We start from the raw sequence: 18,759 nt of genomic DNA, 5'->3' as shown, positions 1-18,759 counted from the left end.
TCCATAAAGTAAATTTAAAAAATACTCAGATCACATGTTAAGTAAATTTCTGATTCTGCCACTCATATTGTCCAGTTTAGTTCGAAGAACACCAAGAAACTTGATATGCTGTTGATCATCATCAATCTGCAAACCAAATCAAAAACATAAACTAATTGTTGAAAAAGAGTATGGAGATTACATACAGGATGATAGATATAAATATTTTCAGTTATATTAGAACTAGATTTCCGCCCGCGCGACTTTGCCTGAGTGGAATTTTGTCTGTCACAGAAAAACTTTATCGCGCGCGTCCCTGTTTCAAAAACGGGGATAAAAACTATCCTATGTAAAGGACATAGGACCTATATGAAGAATAGTGCACCCTGTATAATCCGGCTGTATCTCCAGGTCACCTAGATACATTCCATACAGCTGTAATAGACATTTCATACATTTACCAATTTTGGTGATAAATAGGCATTTTGTATTAGTTTTTGTATAACGCCTGAACAAAAACAAAGGGTAATTTTGGTGTTATACATAGATTTTGAATATAAAAAATATATAATTTAACTAATTAAGACATGACAAAAAAACTGAGGTAGGTATGTCTCGTTTCTGTCGGGTCTGGGTTTTTTTTTGTATGGGGCGTGACCGTTCTTCTTTCATCAAAATCGGTTCAGTGGTTTAGGCGTGAATGAGAGACAGACAGACAGAGTTACTTTCGAATTTATAATATTAGTATAGAAGTATAGATTTTCAGTTGTATTAGAATACCTTTAAAGCTTCTTTCTCCAGTTTCATTGGCGTTTTCTTTGGAACTTGTTTGGTACTGATGATGTGAGGTGTAGACTTTGTAACCGCTTTCTATAAGAGTTAATTATTGGTTTTGGACTTATAATAGTTGGAATGATATTCCGAAAATTTTCTCTCAGGTATAGGTAGTTATAAGGAAAACAACAATTTAAACTTTAAACTATACAAATATGTACGAACGATATTACTTACCTTGGAAACATTAAAATCAATTACTGACTGTATGGGATTAAACTCTTCTTTCATAGTCCTTATTGATTTCTGTGAAATGAGATTATATAAGTTACACACAATAATGTAGGAAGTAAGAGGTAGGTAACTATCTAAAGGACGAAACTCACTAGGAACATACCGCGTTGCTGGGTTTGCGGAGCAACGCTGAACATGAACGTATATTCTAAAACAAATTCTCTCCCAGTGGAAAGCGTCCTTCCCCTTCTGACCCACCGCACTACCAAACCACACTACCAGTAGTGTCCCTTCACTATAATTAACTTAAACTTTAATTTTATTTCAGTCCCCTACCTTCGGCACACAGACAGTAATACCAGATGGGCCTCCATAGAGCATTCTAGGCTTGAAACATGGACCAATTGATGGCTTCCTCTCCAGAATAGCAGCTTGACTCTTGGCGTTCAAATCTCGAAAGATAGATTGGCATCGCGTAGCTTTGGCGCTAATGCCCTAAGAAAATAAAATAATAAGTCTCGAGCTCTCACACGTCTCAAAAATACCAGACTCATCTTAATGTAAGTGGTTACCTATATCTGAAAGTGTTTTTTTTAATGTGTGTTTTCTTGTAAGTTTTTTTGTATCAAAAAGCTTTACCTCAAGTCGCACATTGTCCAAGTATTCGCTATCCTTCCAAGAAATTTCCTTTTTCTTTATATTAGCCGAGTAGGATGGCTGGAAATTTCAATAATTATAGTGTTAAATGGCTTTAACGATTATATTAAAGTTGACTTTCAGAGGCATACCACTGTAGTTGTGATGTGNAAATGGATCATTTTTTAAATAAAGCCTGTTTCAAAGAAGAATAAACGCCATAAGAAATGACTGTGACAAGGTCAAAATTTAGTTAAATTGTCAAGCGTTAACCCTATGTTGTTGTAAAAATAAATTCTAGTGAAACATAAAAAAAATAATAAAAATATAAAATTACGAAAAAAATGCAAGTTTGTAGAGCTATTTGGGCTGTATGCCGATCCAGACAAGTCGTGAGGAACGTGTTATCGAACGAAGCATGGAACCGTTTCAACCGCAAGTCATGCAGACAAAGCGGCAGGTGTTACAGCACCTGCCCTGCTGGGATGAAAGTCACTATTTGTGGAGCAGCTGGATGCACAGGTAATCAATACTTTTACCAAATTGGCATTAACGTAAATAGAGAAAACACTTCCAATTTGAGCCTGTAATTCGAGATTTGTTCGCGAGTTCCACCATCCAACCATTTTAGGACGGCCAAATCTTTTAGCAACGTAGAGCTACGTATCGTATGCGTGTTGTGATTAGTAGCAGTTAATAAATGAGCCCCATGACCTAAAATAGACGATTTGCAGATTTCTCACAAAACTTATGGTCCTCTTCAAGGTCAACCTTTGGCGCTCCTGCTGAAGCAATGTCCGTTGCTGGATGAGATCGCTCTGTACGACATGTGCGCCACTTGCGGGTATGGCATGGAACTCAGTCACGTGGACACCAAATGCAAGGTTTCTTCGTACTCGGGCCGCCACATGCTGTGTGACGCGCTGCAGGTAGATTTGCACTATGATGTAAAAGTTAATTGGAGCTGCCCCCAAGTTTCTGTAGTTGCTGATTAATGATAGTCCTAGTGAAAGTGGTTTTTAAAATATTTTAAGTGCACTAAAATACTACAATACCTTCCTAATATTTGATTAACACATACAGTACGTGTTATTCAAATCATTATCCAAAAACTAGACAATAAAATCACTTCATATTCATTTATTGCATCCTGTATTCCTGTTCCATCTTCCATACACGGCTGCTCTAATTTTTTGTATAACCTAAATGTTGATTGGCAGAGGATGCCATGAAGCATTAAGTTCGCCTTTTATACGTAATTGTAATTGGGATAACAATTTTGTTTTCAGGATTCTAAAGTGGTAGTTATTGTGGCAAGAGACAGGTGCGACACTTTTGAACACAGCTCACCTGTCGTGACAGAGATCGCACTGCAGATATGCAACACCTGTCCGACGGTAAGTGAATATTCTATGAACTGTATTTCCAACAAATTCTATAAAGGCCCGAGGTTCGTAGCGTATACCTTAGTAAAACAAAATATTTGTTACCTAACTTTATTGATTAGTAAAACGTGTTTTCAAATCGCTTGAATCGTTTGAAATATTGCCGATGCATTAAGTCTGAATAACTCAATTTTCAGAATGAAAATTCAGATTCTGGTTGGTTTAGATTAAATCAATACTCGTACATAATGTTCCGTTTTTAACGATTAGGCATATTCTATGTGTGTTAATAAAGTGCTGTTTGTTTTCCTAACAATAAAAATAAAATTAGTGAATACAGTAGAATCCCGATTATCCGGATCAATTAAAACCAGGGGTGTTCCGGATAATCGAAAATCCGGATAATCGATTTCAAACTAAATCAAACAATCATGAACATTCTTCAATAGAAAGGGTTTCCAAAACATCATTTTAGAGTCTATAAATCTAAATTTTACACTATTGGATGAATCCATTTCTTTTAACAATGAACTAAGACGACGTCCGTACCGTGTTACGGTGGCGGACCTTCGGTTTTTATGGGTCCAGAACCTAAATCGGTAATTAGAAACCGTGAAGAATGAGTCCGGATAATCGGATATCCGGATAATCGAAGTCCGGATAATCGAGATTCTACTGTACTAGCTTTCCGCCCGCGGCTTCGCCCGCGTGGAATTTTGTCTGTCACAGAAACACTTTATCGCGCGCGTCCCTGTTTCAAAAACCGGGAAAAAACTATCCTATGTCCTTTCCGGGGACTCAAACTATCTCTATGCCAATTTTCATCAAAATCGGTTCAGTGGTTTAGGCGTGAAAGCAAGACAGACAGGCAGAGTTACTTTCGCATTTATAATATTAGTATAGTTAGATTATTATTTATTTTCAGTGTTTCACAATAGTGGCAACCGAGCCGGTCGAAAGCATGGTGCCTCTAGTGAGTGAGATCCAGCGGCTGCGTGGGGTGTACAACCCTCGGCGGCTGCTCGGGTGCGTCGAACTGAACTGTGTTCGCGCGAACACAGTGCTCGCCGATTTCCTGCGAGCGCCACCAGAGGCGGTAAGAGTGCCGGTGGTGGGAGGTGCCACGCCTAATACGATGGTGCCGGTGTTGTCTGCTGCTGTTCATCCGTGCACGATGACCCAGGAACAGGTGAGAGTTTCGGTACTTTTTTAAGGAGAGAAAATGCGCTTTTAATTTTAATTGGGATTACCACTAAAGCTCTTCTTATTTTTTCTTTCTTATCGAATCTAAAATTATTGGTCTTTATACACGTTTACATTAAAAGTGCCGTGCTACAACCATTAAACGAAAAGGTACTGCTACAGCGTACCAGCTCACATGACGTAGCGCCTTATAATTAAGACAATTTTTGAAAAGTATCTTTGATAACACTAATTTTATTCTCTAGCTAAATGATTATGCAAGTAACAAGTATGTAAGAAACAAATTGAGCTACCCAAGGAAAATTATCCCTAAAATTCAAAATTCCAGGTGGAATGTGTGACGTCATGCATAATGAGCGGTAACGAGGCCGTTTGTGCTGCTAAGGGCTGCTGCACAGAGACGGCTTGTTTGGCCGGCGCGTATGCAGTGGCGCGAACTACTATCAACGTGGTGAAGGGCCTGCAAGGACAGAAGGATGTGGTGCAATGCGCTTATGTAGACAGCATGGGAACGTGTGCGCCGGACTGCCAATTCTTTGCTAGCGAGGTAAGAGCAGCATTATAGGGATAATATTACGGAGTGTTCTTTATGACATTGAATGATGATGTCGGAGCCGATGGAAATTAAGAGCTTTAATATAAAAACTGTATTTTACAAAGGTATATTATTCAAAATTATATTATTGGATGCAGGCCGCTACCAACCGTGCGATGTGGAAGTCATTGGGGGAGACTTATGTTCAGCAGTGGACGTCATGTGGCTGAAATGATGATGATGATAATGATTATTCAAAATCTAAAGGAGGCCATTCTGCTGGCCAGCAGTTTAAAAAAGTAGCAGTCAATCAATTGTTGTAACACTAATAATTAATTGCGTATTTCAGGTTATATTGGGACCGTCAGGCGTTGAAAAGAATCTTGGGATTCCGGAGCTTACAAAGTTTGAAAATTGCTTGCTGTGCAACTGTCTTCCATACGTGAGGAACGAAATATGCCGAGCGATATGGCTGGTAAGTATTTAAAAGATAATTTTAATGTCAGTTTAATAGAGATTTCATTCAGTTTCTACTGTACAACCAGAGACAGCCCTATAGCTTTCAAAAATCTTGACTTTCAACTTCTCTTAATCATGCAATTTATTTATTCTTTAATACCTTCTAACGATGTCGTAGGTCCACCTTGTAGGTGGGCGTCTCACGCTGCGTTTTCCGGTATGCGGCCGCTACCAATCGATCAACATGGAAAGCATTGGGGGAGGCCTATGTTCAGCAGTGGACGTCCTATGGCTGAAATGATGATGATGATGATGACCTTCTAACATATAACTTAATAACATAAGGCATTCTCTGCCAGTCGACCTTCACATGCTCTATAAAATTTTCCAGGTGTACACAATGTGCACTCACTGCTGCTGCCCGTCGTGCTACGCGCACCCGGGCACGTGCTTCACGCCGCCCATCGTGCCGTGCGTGCCGCCCACCAACTGGACCTACGACTGCCCCGACTCGTGCCGCGACGAGTACTTAGCCTCGGTACGTTACGAAAGTTCTCAGAAATCCATTTTACTACGATACGAGCTACGAGGCTACGATACGTGCTACGAGGCTACAGTGTTCAGCTACAATAGGTGCTACGCCGCTATAATAGGTGCTACGAGGCTACAGCGTGCCACGCCGCTACGAGGCTACAAAAACTACGACATTTCTGGATTTTATTGAATGCAATATTATAATGCCTATCGTATCGTTCTTGCTGCCCACGAACTACACATGTAACTGCCTTATTCGTTCGACCACTTACTAAATCTCAGCTACATGCTACGAAACTACGAAACCGTCCATGACATAATTATTAATTGAAGTTAATTATGCATTGAAATTAAACGACTTTACCGACGCGCTACTACATTTATTGTATACCGATATTAAAGTGTGATCCTGTTTCAGATATGTCGCGAGATGACTTGCAAGTGCGGTTCCACGGAGCTGTGCTGGCGACCTCGGCCCGTGGACTACGACTCGGCGCGCGCGTCCAACCTCACGCACCAAATGCCACTCAAAGGCAGCGCCTGCCACATATGCCAAGTGCCACGCAGTGTCGCTATAGAGAAGGAAATACGCGACAGGGCGAAAGACCCGTGCTAAAATGCCAACACAGTATGATAGAAAATAAATGTAAGAGAAGCAGCCAACACCGTCAGAGGAAAAATCAGGCAAATTATTAGTGTCTGTGAAACTTTTCTTTCTTCTGAAAAGTTGATGTTGAAGATTGGATTCAACAGCTTTTTTTATCTCAGCTATTTTCAAAGGTACATTGTAAGTAAATTGTTCCTACTGTAATGGGTATAAAATGATATTTTATCTGAGTTCATGAAACATTGGTGTAAACATTAGTATTACTAGTTTTGGTGTAAAGTCTGCGTTTAGGTGCTGTTATAAAATGAAACCTGTTATAAAACCAAAATATATTTTAATATAAAAAATATGTAAACTGTTTAATTTCATTTAGTTAAAACTCCATAAATTAAATTTAAAAAATGCTCAGATCATCACATGTTAAGTAAATTTCTGATTCTGCCACTCATATTGTCCAGTTTAGTTCGAAGAACACCAAGAAACTTGATATGCTGTTGATCATCATCAATCTGCAATACAAAATGAAAACAGTAACAAAATACTAAACTAATATACAAGAGTATGGAGGAGAGTGATATAGATATAGATAAATTAGAATACCTTTAAAGCTTCCTTCTCCAGTTTCATTGGCGTTTTCTTGGGAACTTGTTTGGTACTGATGATGTGAGGTGTAGACTTTGAAACCGCTTTCTGTAAGATAAAGAGTTATTCATTGTTCAATATCGCCATGTAATAGCTACGTCACGTGGCACAAATATTTGCCATGGACTCGTAAATTGTAAAAGGCATGAAAGGCAGGCATTTAAGTTGCGAAAGTTGTTAAAAGAGAACACAATGTCAATATTTTAAACTTTTAACACCTACACGAACGATATAATACTTACCTTGGAAACATTAAAATCAATTACTGACTGTATGGGATTAAACTCTTCTTTCATAGTCCTTATTGATTTCTGTGAAATGAGATTATATAAGTTACACACAATAATGTAGGAAGTAAGAGGTAGGTAACTATCTAAAGGACGAAACTCACTAGGAACATACCGCGTTGCTGGGTTTGCGGAGCAACGCTGAACATGAACGTATATTCTAAAACAAATTATCTCCCAGTGGAAAGCGTCCTGCACTATAATTAACTTAAACTTGAATTTTATTCGAGTCCCCTACCTTCGGCACACAGATAGTAATGCCAGATGGTCCTCCGTAGAGCATTCTAGGCTTGAAACATGGACCAATTGATGGCTTCCTCTCCAGAATAGCAGCTTGACTCTTGGCGTTCAAGTCTCGAAAGATAGATTGGCATCGCGTAGCTTTGGCGCTAATGCCCTATTAAAAAACAGTCTCTTTCAGCTGTTTCAAATTAGTAATATAGTTTGTTTCCTTGTAAGTTATTTTTTGTATCAAAAAGCTTTACCTCAAGTCGCACATTATCCAAGTATTCGCTATCCTTCCAAGAAATTTCCTTTTTCTTTATATTAGCCGAGTAGGATGGCTGGAAAGTTCAATTTTAGTGTTAAATGGCTTTAAATGATTACATTAAAGTTCACTTTCAGAGGCATACCACTGATAGTTGTGATGTACATGTGTGTATATGACTGTGTTTTTACTTGTGTACGAGTACGATAATGGACATATGCCAATCTACTTATCAGTACCTAATGAGTAAGTTAAGTGTAAGAAATTAAAAAAATGAAAAATTGCAATTCACATCCAATATATTGACATGCCCACGACTCTTACACAATTCATTACAGGAACCAAAAAAAAGAACAATTATTTTTTTAGAAATTTTATATACAACTAGATACACGCGCAGAATATCACAACAACGAACGTTTCTCATGTCTAGCTGGCCATCCCTGATCGCCGACATGGCGTCTACACTAGTTGTTAACTGTAGAGCTTCTCACTTAGACCTTCGCTATACGCGGGCTGGGGGATTTGCACACTACGCAATCGGCCTCTCAAAAGCATGTTTCCAGATAACAGGTTTCTAAAGCTTTTCCGCGATCTGTGGCCCAGAAATCACAAGTGACGTGACGACACAGAACGCGTCGAGTTCCGACGTTCCGTGGTCTGTGACGCGGAAAAAACAAGTGACGACACCGAACGCGACGACCAGAAATGGCCAGCTGCGATGACATGGTCGGTACGGGGCACGATGCCGATGTTTGGTGACGAGCGGGTGCAGGTTTACAGAGCGCTGAATTCACGGGGTGGGATCTCCTCTTCGGAGGGGGCATGGTGTGCGACGCCGCAGCAGAACAGCTGGCGCATTGCGCGGGAGACGCGCGACGCGCGCGATTCGCTGCGCGGCAGCCCGCCCGCCTCTTCATCGTCGGACTATAAACAAACAACATTATCAATCAACATTATTTTGTGTAACCCGGAAATCTAATTAGACATGATAACGTGCGGGCTACCGCGCTTGATTTATTGAGATGGCACCTTTCGTAGGTTTCATTTCGGTCAATTATGCATTCATGCTAACTTATGTGTTTTGAAATCAATGATTGACAATTTCCGATACAAAAACTAAATTCCTTGTTANCCTTGTTCGCTTTGACACTATCATCTTCGTCTTAATCAAGTCTTAAGACTGAAAGTGCCGGTCTGTGCAACATGTTAATAATTTATGTCAATATGAATTTATAAAACATGGAAGTTGTTTTCAAAGTCTAAAAAGATGAAATGGAAAATAAATAATTTTATTAAGCTTACCCATTCAGAGTGTTCTTTGACCGCCGCTTCGGGGGTCCGCAAGTCTGTAATTTCCTCTGTTATGCTGTCGTCGTCTGCCTTCTTCTCCTCGTCCATCTTCCCGACGGCCTCCAGGCCTGAGGCCTCAGAGACTACTTTTTCAACTTGGACAGGAATTGGCGCTGGTGGTGCGATAGTATCTCTCTGCAAGCATGATTCACGTCAATGAGTGTTGACGAATAGGTACCTGGATAGCGTGCTGGTATGATATTCGTTCGGGGTGGAATGCGATAATAGTTTAGGGTTCCATAAGTTTCCGGTTCGTAAGGTTCAAGCAATATTGGTTTAAATCGTCGCGTCATCAGACATTGTTCATCATTAGAGACTAATTGTTTTTTGTTGTGATCGTATTTTCGGTGAACCGAAATGCTGAATCTACGGGCAGAAGCTTTATGATTAATAAGTACACACACACGTAACAAGCATTATGATTTGAATGAAAAACTCGTGCTACGATTTTACTAAACCTACTACCTACGCTCATAATGTGCTACGAGGTACATCGCGAGTCGCGTCGCAGCAAGTTGGAACTGCCAATTACATAGATACATCATTTTAAGATAAAGTATTTTGGAATTTCAATATTTTCTTTGAACGTAAAAATATTTTTACTTTGTATTAGCATTTCCTATATCAATTACATAATAACTACCGAGCTTTATGATTCCGGCTGGACACGCAAGCAAGCCAAATTGCTCTAGCCATTCATGTCACGATAAATACCATTTTCAACGAAAAAACTGATAAGTTTGATGACCCCGCCTTTTAAAAAAGCTTTAACCAGTATAATAATACATCAAATATACACTGGCCAAACAAAAAAAAATTGTAACTAACTTATATTTGTGTCGCATAACTTCAAACTCGGATAAATCCACTCTACCCTGTTCGGAGATATTTAATAAAAAGTGTTTATAGTCTTATTTTAATTAATTAAAAGGCAGTCTTTTTATTATTATGGCACTACTATTGAAGAAAATGATCCTGTTTATTCATTTCAGTATTTAAATCACGCATTCTCTCAAAAATTTAATATTTAGTTTGGATTTACCTTCATTTGATATAATGGAATGCAATTTATCCAACTTTGAAAAAACGCAATGAGGATTTATAGAGTTTTGATTTAATAGATTCGGATATATCTGGTTATGAAAAAACACGATTAGAGCTAGGGATGTAGTAGTGACGAAATCGCGGTATACCATCTACAGTCAAATTTGTAGCAGCAAACTGAATAGAACAATAAAACAAAATAAGAAAATCTAGTTATTATTTTATAAAAAAAGAAAGTACCCAATTTAATTTTTTTAAACAAAATTCAATATTTCTTCAGTCATCTCCTTCAATTTCTTCTTCGTGAATTGGTCGCCCTATCACATTTTCAATATTAAGCATTTTTTATAATACATATTTCAATTCCACTAACAATGACCATTATGCCCAATTGGCTAAAGTGCGTTTCCAGCCCCTAACTTAAAGGAAAAAAAATGTTAGTTTATTAAAAATCATTTAAATAGATCAATATTTTATTTCACATAATTACATTTACAATTTATGTAAAACGTTAAAGATTTCCTGGCCTGGACTTGGTATTACATGGATCTCACAACTTTTTACCGTAGAACAACTGAGTTGCGAGACTTGGTTTTTTTGACAAGTATTGTTTTTGATGGGATACCATTTTCAACGAAAAAACTGATAAGTTTGATGACCCCGCCTTTTAAAAAAGCTTTAACCAGTATAATAATACATCAAATATAAACTGGCCAAACAAAAAAAAAAGTAACTAACTTATATTTAGACAACATAAGAATGAGACTGAATACAAAAATCACCTTATTAGCATCAAGAGAGACCATTGTGATCTCCTCCGGCGAGTTGCCTCGTCTCTTGCCTGTGGAGGATATGTTCTTCGGCACATGCATGTGTTTTTCAGAGGACATAGCTGCAATTTAAAAAATGTGCTCTGATTTTACCGAATTTCAAGGTATTACACTTATTAGAAGATTTGAATTTTTGAAATCCTTAAATGAATTATGACTCCTGTTAAATTGGCACACAGTCACTCAGTGGTCGAAATAAGACCTTTAAAGGGTGTTCATATTTAAACGCTATAATTACAGTAATTGGAATCTCACCGCGCTCGCATTCCATTCGGTCTACTGTGGCGGGTGTCTCGGAAACGGTTGTATCTTTCAGTTCTTCTGCCACGGCTAAAAACAGAAAATTTAAAAATAACATTACATTCAATGAGATATTATAGCCTGGCCAAATTTTGCAAAGTGTTGTTAACGTTCAGATAATTTTTTCAACTTTGGGAGATTTAATTGAGCCTATTTTATTGATCAACAAAACGAAAATGAATGGCGTCTAAATACGTCAACACTGTCAATCACGTCCAGCGTAACACTTGCAAAATGTAATCGGCTTCAATATGGTGTCGGAAAATGTTACGCTAGACGCGGTTTTTAAGCTGAAACTCTTACAAGGCACCGCCGGCGCTTTGGAGCGCTTGTGTAAGTCCGGCGCGGGCTCGTCCTGCAACTCCGTGGGGCGATACGGCTTGTGCCTGCTCGAAGCAGACTTCTCCACCATCACCACAGAACCCCCACTCCCGCCACTTTTTTTATCTTGCTCCGACATCCTCACTAATACTTAACCATCCATACGTACTATATGCCCTAAAACTTAACGAATTTGTCACCAGACTGTCGGCAAACAATTTTTATGAAAATTACAAATGGGCGAAACGTCACTCTTTGTAAATTTTGACAGACAACTTTCTTGTTTTGCGACTCTTCCATTTTCGAAATGGTTTTTCATGGAAAAGTTTTTAGTCACCTTCAAGGTGTATAGTGATTTCTTTTAAATGCTTTTTTTATACAGTATTTTTTAATTTTATATCAATCTGAATGATAATATGAAATTAAAATTAATAGAAGTAATTCATACAAGTCAAATGTAAATTTGAAATTGCACTAACTTCTCTATATAGATCCAATTTATCACCAACGATATTAGTTTTAATTAATCCTACCCTACATTACCAATGACATTACCTTAGTTTTAACTAAATTAATATCGAACAGCTGATTTCAGGCTTACTTTATGAGATCAAAATAAGTTTTTATTGCAATGTAGCCATAAATTCTAGACCACTAGAAAATGACTAGAAAGAACAAAATGATGTCAATTTTTGCATCTGTCAGGATAATGTAAAATTTTCTTCTCTTCTAAATTATCGTACAAACCATCACATTTTGTAGTCAACGCGGCGTTATTTTATAAAACTATGCCCGGAAGAAGGAAAATAAGATGTGATGGAAAATAATCAGTCTCCATCTAAGAAGAAGTTAATATCCATCAAAGAAGAAAAATTGTTACGTGAAGTTGACTACGATTCCTTTATCAAAAGTTCACATTCTCCTAAAAAGCCACTTCTACTAGGTAATCTAGAACTCTAGAACTTGTAGCAGTAGTCTCTCATGGCTTCTGTTGTAGTAATAAATTTGTATTAACTGTCAGTTAAGTGTCGAAGATATCATTCCCAGACTCTCCCTACTGAACCTTCCATCTATGTCTACTTTACAAAGGTAACTTCTTCCTCAGATCTAGAAATATTCCCGAAGAATCGGACGCGTCGACAATCATCGCAAAGGGTTCTGGTGTCCATAAAACCTCGGGCACCGCCTGCCATCAAGACTATTTACATAGCTGAAAAGAGTCGTTTCTGTTCAAAAAAGGTATATGAAGCCAAGATACAAACATATTACAAAAACAAAATAAACAAAGACATTGTTATCAATAACATGTTTTATGTATTTGTTTATTTTCACACTGGGGTTAGGTATTATCTGGCCCACCGAAAATCTGGTCCGCGGACCAGTTAATAACTTTTTAAAATACTAGTCTTCATCTCGTCCGAAGGTCCGGGCCAGATAATACCTGTAAAATCACTAGGGTATAACTCGCCCAATCTATAGTGAGATTTAACAATCTGTTCTTAGTTAAAGGATTCGTGATAAATTGTTAGTTAAATAGCCAAATTCAAATTTCAAGCCCTTAAAATTTTAAACTAGGTAATGACTTCGTGCATCTAAAAAGTGGAAAAAAAAAGGTATGTTCACGGTCTATTGTTTATACCATTGAAAAATTTAAAACAACCATCATTTTTAGGGTTCCGTAGTCCTGTCAAGGAACCCTTATACACTCGACATCAAATAAATCGCACCTCCCGCAACAAGCACTTTCAAACATATGCATCCTCACTTCCCACCAATATTGGCTGGCACCATTTAAGCCTAGTTCTAAACTTCATTTCATTAAAGGAAAGGTTTTTACCCCAAAAATGTGTCTTTAGAAGGATCCAGAGTCACTTAAAAAAATAGGTAGTTACGCTTGAGCCAACTTTTATGGCTATAAAACTGTTAAGTTGGGATTTATCGCTATCCATCTGTTAAAGAGGACATGTGAGGTCATTATTTGGTTTTATANGAGTTGCGAGACTTGGTTTTTTTGACAAGTATTGTTTTTGATGGGATACCATTTTCAACGAAAAAACTGATAAGTTTGATGACCCCGCCTTTTAAAAAAGCTTTAACCAGTATAATAATACATCAAATATAAACTGGCCAAACAAAAAAAAAAGTAACTAACTTATATTTAGACAACATAAGAATGAGACTGAATACAAAAATCACCTTATTAGCATCAAGAGAGACCATTGTGATCTCCTCCGGCGAGTTGCCTCGTCTCTTGCCTGTGGAGGATATGTTCTTCGGCACATGCATGTGTTTTTCAGAGGACATAGCTGCAATTTAAAAAATGTGCTCTGATTTTACCGAATTTCAAGGTATTACACTTATTAGAAGATTTGAATTTTTGAAATCCTTAAATGAATTATGACTCCTGTTAAATTGGCACACAGTCACTCAGTGGTCGAAATAAGACCTTTAAAGGGTGTTCATATTTAAACGCTATAATTACAGTAATTGGAATCTCACCGCGCTCGCATTCCATTCGGTCTACTGTGGCGGGTGTCTCGGAAACGGTTGTATCTTTCAGTTCTTCTGCCACGGCTAAAAACAGAAAATTTAAAAATAACATTACATTCAATGAGATATTATAGCCTGGCCAAATTTTGCAAAGTGTTGTTAACGTTCAGATAATTTTTTCAACTTTGGGAGATTTAATTGAGCCTATTTTATTGATCAACAAAACGAAAATGAATGGCGTCTAAATACGTCAACACTGTCAATCACGTCCNTGGCGTCTAAATACGTCAACACTGTCAATCAAAGCGTAACACTTGCAAAATGTAATCGGCTTCAATATGGTGTCGGAAAATGTTACGCTAGACGCGGTTTTTAAGCTGAAACTCTTACAAGGCACCGCCGGCGCTTTGGAGCGCTTGTGTAAGTCCGGCGCGGGCTCGTCCTGCAACTCCGTGGGGCGATACGGCTTGTGCCTGCTCGAAGCAGACTTCTCCACCATCACCACAGAACCCCCACTCCCGCCACTTTTTTTATCTTGCTCCGACATCCTCACTAATACTTAACCATCCATATGTACTATATGCCCTAAAACTTAACGAATTTGTCACCAGACAGTCGGCAAACAATTTTTATGAAAATCACAAATGGGCGAAACGTCACTCTTTGTAAATTTTGACAGACAACTTTCTTGTTTTGCGACTCTTCCATTTTCGAAATGGTTTTTCATGGAAAAGTTTTTAGTCACCTTAAAGGTGTATTGTGATTTCTTTTCAATGCTTTTTTATACAGTATTTTTTAATTTTATAACAATCTGAATGATATTATGAAATTAAAATTAATAGAAGTAATTCATACAAGTCAAGTGTAACTTTGAAATTGCACTATCTTGTCTCTACACTATACTGTTAGCATGCTGATCTATATAGATCCAATTTATCACCAACGATATTATAGTTTTAACAAAAAAATCGAACAGCTGATTTCAGGCTTACTTTATGAGATCAAAATAAGTTTTTATTGCAATGTAGCCATAAATTCTAGACCACTAGAAAGAACAAAATGATGTCAATTTTTGCAACTGTCAGGATAATGTAAAATTTTCTTCTCTTCTAAATTATCGTACAAACCATCACATTTTGTAGTCAACGCAGTGTTATTTTATAAAACTATGCCCGGAAGAAGGAAAATAAGATGTGATGGAAAATAATCAGTCTCCATCTAAGAAGAAGTTAATATCCATCAAAGAAGAAAAATTGTTACGTGAAGTTGACTACGATTCCTTTATCAAAAGTTCACATTCTCCCAAAAAGCCACTTCTACTAGGTAACCTAGAACTCTTTTTATTATGTTGTAGCAGCTCTCACAAGTTCTATTGTAGTTATGTATTAGCTGTCAGTAAAGTATCGAAAATATCATTCCATAACTCTCCCTACTTAACCTTCCTTCTATGTCTACTTTACAAAGATAACTTCTTCCTCAGATCTAGAAATATTCCCGAAGAATCGGACGCGTCGACAACCATCGCAAAGGGTTCTGGTGTCCATAAAACCTCGGGCACCGCCTGCCATCAAGACTATTTACATAGCTGAAAAGAGTCGTTTCTGTTCAAAAAAGGTATATGAAGCCAATATACAGACATATTACAAAAACAAAATAAACAAAGACATTGTTATCAATAACATGTTTTATATATTTGTTTATTTGCACACTGTATTATGCACACTGAATGTATTTATATTTTCAGGGATCAGACAAATCAGGTTCTCGTTTGGGCATAGGAGACCACCCGTCATTCACCACTCGTAAGTCTTAGTAATTTTAGTAATAGTATTTAAATAATAATTAAAATAGATACCTTACTGAATTAGACGTTTGTTGCAGATTACAGTGAGGATGATTTTGACGTTGTAAACCAATCAGCTGATAGTCACGGGAACGTCAGCACTAAAAGTGAAACTGAATTGACCAACGAGTCCTCAACCACTAATCAGGTAGAATCTTCCACAACCGTCTCGAAATGTTCACAACCTCAGACCCCGCCTCAGATGGTCTACAATGCTAAAAAAAGATCTGCAGAAAAATGCTACATTTACACTCAGCCTCAACTAACTATGAATCTTCCCAAGACTGACGCAAAACCAGAGCAATCGAAAATTAAAACTAATAAAATTGATATCGCAACTTTGATATACACTAACACATCGTCTGATGAAAACACAGTTTTGCCTTCTACTAGTACACTAAACAAATTATACAAAAGAATAGACCATCTAGAACGTAAGATTCTAAGACAAGAAATGGTTTTTCGTTCGATGAACCCTAACGTGCCTTTGTCTTCGTCAGATGAAGAATCCAAAGATAACATTATGAGAGCGACGTCTGGGACAGGACGCCCGGGTTGTAGCTACATAGAACAATACAGTCACATTCCAGAAACATCAGCATTTCAACGATACGCCCAACAAACTGCGCCGTTGTCTCCTAGCAAAGCCACAACTTTAGAAAAGGAACATAATTCTGAACAATATGGGCGGGATTTTACAACATACGATGGAATCACAGCTAGAGGTCGGCGGCAGTGCGCGTCTGTTCCTTGTAAACGAGATGATATTCCTAAAATGGCAGCAGAAAGAGTTCACAAAATCCGACATAAACTCAACCCCGTTCGGGATTATAGATTGATGGACACTGTTCACTATTTAGCTCAAGGTGAATTTGCTCCACGTGATGACGGCATTAAGCTCACACCTTCAAGAGAAGCTGTACTAAGTGATATTATCTGGGAAGATGTTTGTCGGACTCACTGGCCAAATGCACGACTAGGTCGTCGAGTGCCACACCCAGAGAGGTACAGCACAAGATGCGAATTGCAACGTTTGATTGACAACTTACTAAGAGAACGAGTAGCTCACGTTGAAAGAAGAAGACGTCGACATTATCGAATTGTAAAACTGAACCATCGTCATGAGAGCTGTAGACCGGTCGGCAAGACTGGGGACATTATAGTTGCCAGTCATAAAAACAGGGAAGCCAACGATGAAAAGGATCTAGCGATTAGTGATCACAATGCAGCTAGCGCTATGATGTCTGATAGACGCTGGGAGGATCGAAATGCTCGTAGAACTCCCCGAAGCCACGATCGATTCATGTTCCCCGACATGCGGCAAAATCGACGGTTCAAGCCGGAAGACAGTGTTCCCGGTACCAGCTATGCTTTACCTCGATCACCAGCTAATAGGGAAGCTACATGTTGTTATCATACCTCGAATAATATAAAGACAGATAGAAACATAGATGCCCAGCCAGCAACATCTAGACGCGAAGGTGCACAAAACTTTACTAGTGGAAGCAGTCTGTCCACTTGTAAGCAACCATCTAAAAATCCTAGACTAGTCGTCAAGAAGGAAACATCGCGTCGAAAATATCAGTCTAAAGAAGGTCCAGATTTGGAACATTACATTCTTTTACCGACATTAGTAGTCCGCACTCCCTCCAATGTAAAACGCCAGAAGAAGTTCAATGAACTTTACCATCGGATATTAAATGTCCAACTTAATAATGGTATGTACCCGTAAATAATTTATCACTAATATAGAATTAAATAGGTCATAGATTATGTGTGCTAATGTGTTTACTTTTTGTAGCTCAAAATTCGACGGAAACTTCGGACAATATTGAACCTCAGAACTCCAAAACTAACTTGAAGAAGGACATCGGTTTTAACATAAACATAACATTGTCCAACAGCTCTCAAGAAATGAACGGAAAACGTTAACGATGTTGACCTACTTCTGCACACTTGACCAATTAGCCGACTTTACTCTGTCATAAACGTTTTATTTGCCCTTTTACTCTTTAAACTTGTAAAATATAATTAACATCTTACAAGGTGGTTTCTTTGTACACTATAGCGTAGAAAATAGCTAACAAGGTCTAATGAGTGTGAAATATCACGTCTTCCGCACCTGACTGCTCATTAGTGAAACATAACAGCATGTAGTTAAATCCAATACCATCTCCACAAGTGACAGTAAATAACTGTAACATCGCTTAAAAATCCCTATTACGTCAACACGTAATTCTAAGTTGCTGTGTTATTATTATTATGGTTCCAAAGTTTGAGTTGCTCTGAAGAAAATATAGCCTCTATTTCTCCTACCTATACCCAATCCAATCTGTAAAATGATTTCAGAAACTTTGATTCCTTAATGATAATAAGCACTTCGTCGGGATTTAATCTCCATTAATTAAAGTTACCTACACACAAAGGCTTCATCAACTATGCGTAGAACGGTTCTTTCAAGCCAAATCATGCCGCATCGTGGGACCATCAATTACCATGTCAGCAGCTTTGTGTTCACACTAGATGTTTTTTATTTAAATTACAGCTGAATCATGTACAGAGGGTATGTGAAGTTGTGCTCTTTAAAATTTTTCGGTAACTTTGCAGTTTAGTACAGTTTTACTTATAGTTGTACCGTTTTAGTTATTCCAACATCAACTCAGTTTGTTTAAGAGGAAACGAGTTTCGTATAAAATTGTAAAACTTAATTTTCAGGAAACTCTACTCTCTACTTTTTTTGGCCATATTACAAGGCGCCAATAATGTCTACTACACAGGGATTATTCATACTTTTTTATTTAAATAAGTACAAGAAT

At 37.9% G+C, this 18,759-nt stretch overlaps 3 protein-coding genes across 4 annotated transcripts; 2 read left to right on the top strand and 1 right to left on the bottom strand.

Annotated features, from left to right (window-relative positions):
• Window positions 1–30: 30 nt before the first annotated feature.
• On the bottom strand, window positions 31–11,851 carry LOC114362359 (uncharacterized). Its single transcript, XM_028317736.1, has 13 exons — window positions 11,593–11,851; window positions 11,245–11,319; window positions 10,942–11,051; window positions 9,068–9,250; window positions 8,544–8,689; window positions 7,391–7,397; window positions 7,231–7,299; window positions 6,947–7,036; window positions 1,628–1,704; window positions 1,324–1,441; window positions 991–1,059; window positions 760–849; window positions 31–126 (listed from the first exon to the last, which is right to left on the bottom strand). The coding sequence occupies exons 1-13, from the start codon at window positions 11,747–11,749 to the stop codon at window positions 31–33; spliced, it is 1,287 nt and encodes a 428-aa protein (XP_028173537.1). The 5' UTR covers window positions 11,750–11,851.
• On the top strand, window positions 1,915–6,687 carry LOC114362345 (malate dehydrogenase, mitochondrial-like). Its single transcript, XM_028317705.1, has 8 exons — window positions 1,915–2,145; window positions 2,389–2,552; window positions 2,913–3,020; window positions 3,934–4,197; window positions 4,540–4,758; window positions 5,096–5,221; window positions 5,597–5,743; window positions 6,158–6,687. Exons 1-8 carry the CDS (start codon window positions 1,968–1,970, stop codon window positions 6,353–6,355), a joined length of 1,404 nt encoding a protein of 467 aa, XP_028173506.1. The 5' UTR covers window positions 1,915–1,967; the 3' UTR covers window positions 6,356–6,687.
• A 476-nt stretch (window positions 11,852–12,327) lies between the features above and the next one.
• Window positions 12,328–17,957, top strand: LOC114362342 (uncharacterized). Of its 2 annotated transcripts, none has more exons than XM_028317700.1 (5): window positions 12,328–12,553; window positions 12,716–12,849; window positions 15,845–15,902; window positions 15,982–17,661; window positions 17,745–17,957. In XM_028317700.1, the coding sequence occupies exons 1-5, from the start codon at window positions 12,427–12,429 to the stop codon at window positions 17,873–17,875; spliced, it is 2,130 nt and encodes a 709-aa protein (XP_028173501.1). In that variant the 5' UTR covers window positions 12,328–12,426; the 3' UTR covers window positions 17,876–17,957. The 2 variants fall into 2 exon arrangements, with proteins under 2 accessions (XP_028173501.1, XP_028173499.1); XM_028317698.1 differs by lacking the exons at window positions 12,328–12,553; window positions 12,716–12,849 and adding exons at window positions 15,218–15,423; window positions 15,581–15,714.
• The last annotated feature ends 802 nt before the right edge of the window (window positions 17,958–18,759 follow it).

Source organism: Ostrinia furnacalis, unplaced genomic scaffold (assembly GCF_004193835.3).
Source record: "Ostrinia furnacalis isolate ACB-3 unplaced genomic scaffold, ASM419383v2 OfSCF6417, whole genome shotgun sequence".
Taxonomy (NCBI): Eukaryota; Metazoa; Arthropoda; class Insecta; order Lepidoptera; family Crambidae; genus Ostrinia; species Ostrinia furnacalis.
The sequence above is the reverse complement of the archived record's forward strand: the minus strand, read 5'-3'. Positions and strand labels throughout refer to the sequence as shown.

What these genes read in the sequence shown, in the direction of transcription:
- LOC114362342 (XM_028317700.1), top strand. Translation starts at nt 12,427, where the DNA reads ATGGAAAATAATCAGTCTCCATCTAAGAAGAAGTTAATATCCATCAAA. An exon ending in GTCGTTTCTGTTCAAAAAAG is followed by an intron (nt 12,850 to 15,844) that starts GTATATGAAGCC and finishes TTATATTTTCAG; the next exon opens with GGATCAGACAAATCAGGTTC. An exon ending in AAATGTCCAACTTAATAATG is followed by an intron (nt 17,662 to 17,744) that starts GTATGTACCCGT and finishes TACTTTTTGTAG; the next exon opens with CTCAAAATTCGACGGAAACT.
- LOC114362345 (XM_028317705.1), top strand. Translation starts at nt 1,968, where the DNA reads ATGCAAGTTTGTAGAGCTATTTGGGCTGTATGCCGATCCAGACAAGTC. An exon ending in TGCTGTGTGACGCGCTGCAG is followed by an intron (nt 2,553 to 2,912) that starts GTAGATTTGCAC and finishes TTTTGTTTTCAG; the next exon opens with GATTCTAAAGTGGTAGTTAT. An exon ending in GCACGATGACCCAGGAACAG is followed by an intron (nt 4,198 to 4,539) that starts GTGAGAGTTTCG and finishes TCAAAATTCCAG; the next exon opens with GTGGAATGTGTGACGTCATG.
- LOC114362359 (XM_028317736.1), bottom strand. Translation starts at nt 11,749, where the DNA reads ATGTCGGAGCAAGATAAAAAAAGTGGCGGGAGTGGGGGTTCTGTGGTG. An exon ending in TTGATTTTAATGTTTCCAAG is followed by an intron (nt 7,037 to 7,230) that starts GTAAGTATTATA and finishes TTTATCTTACAG; the next exon opens with AAAGCGGTTTCAAAGTCTAC. An exon ending in TTACTGTCTGTGTGCCGAAG is followed by an intron (nt 1,060 to 1,323) that starts GTAGGGGACTGA and finishes CTCATTTCACAG; the next exon opens with AAATCAATAAGGACTATGAA.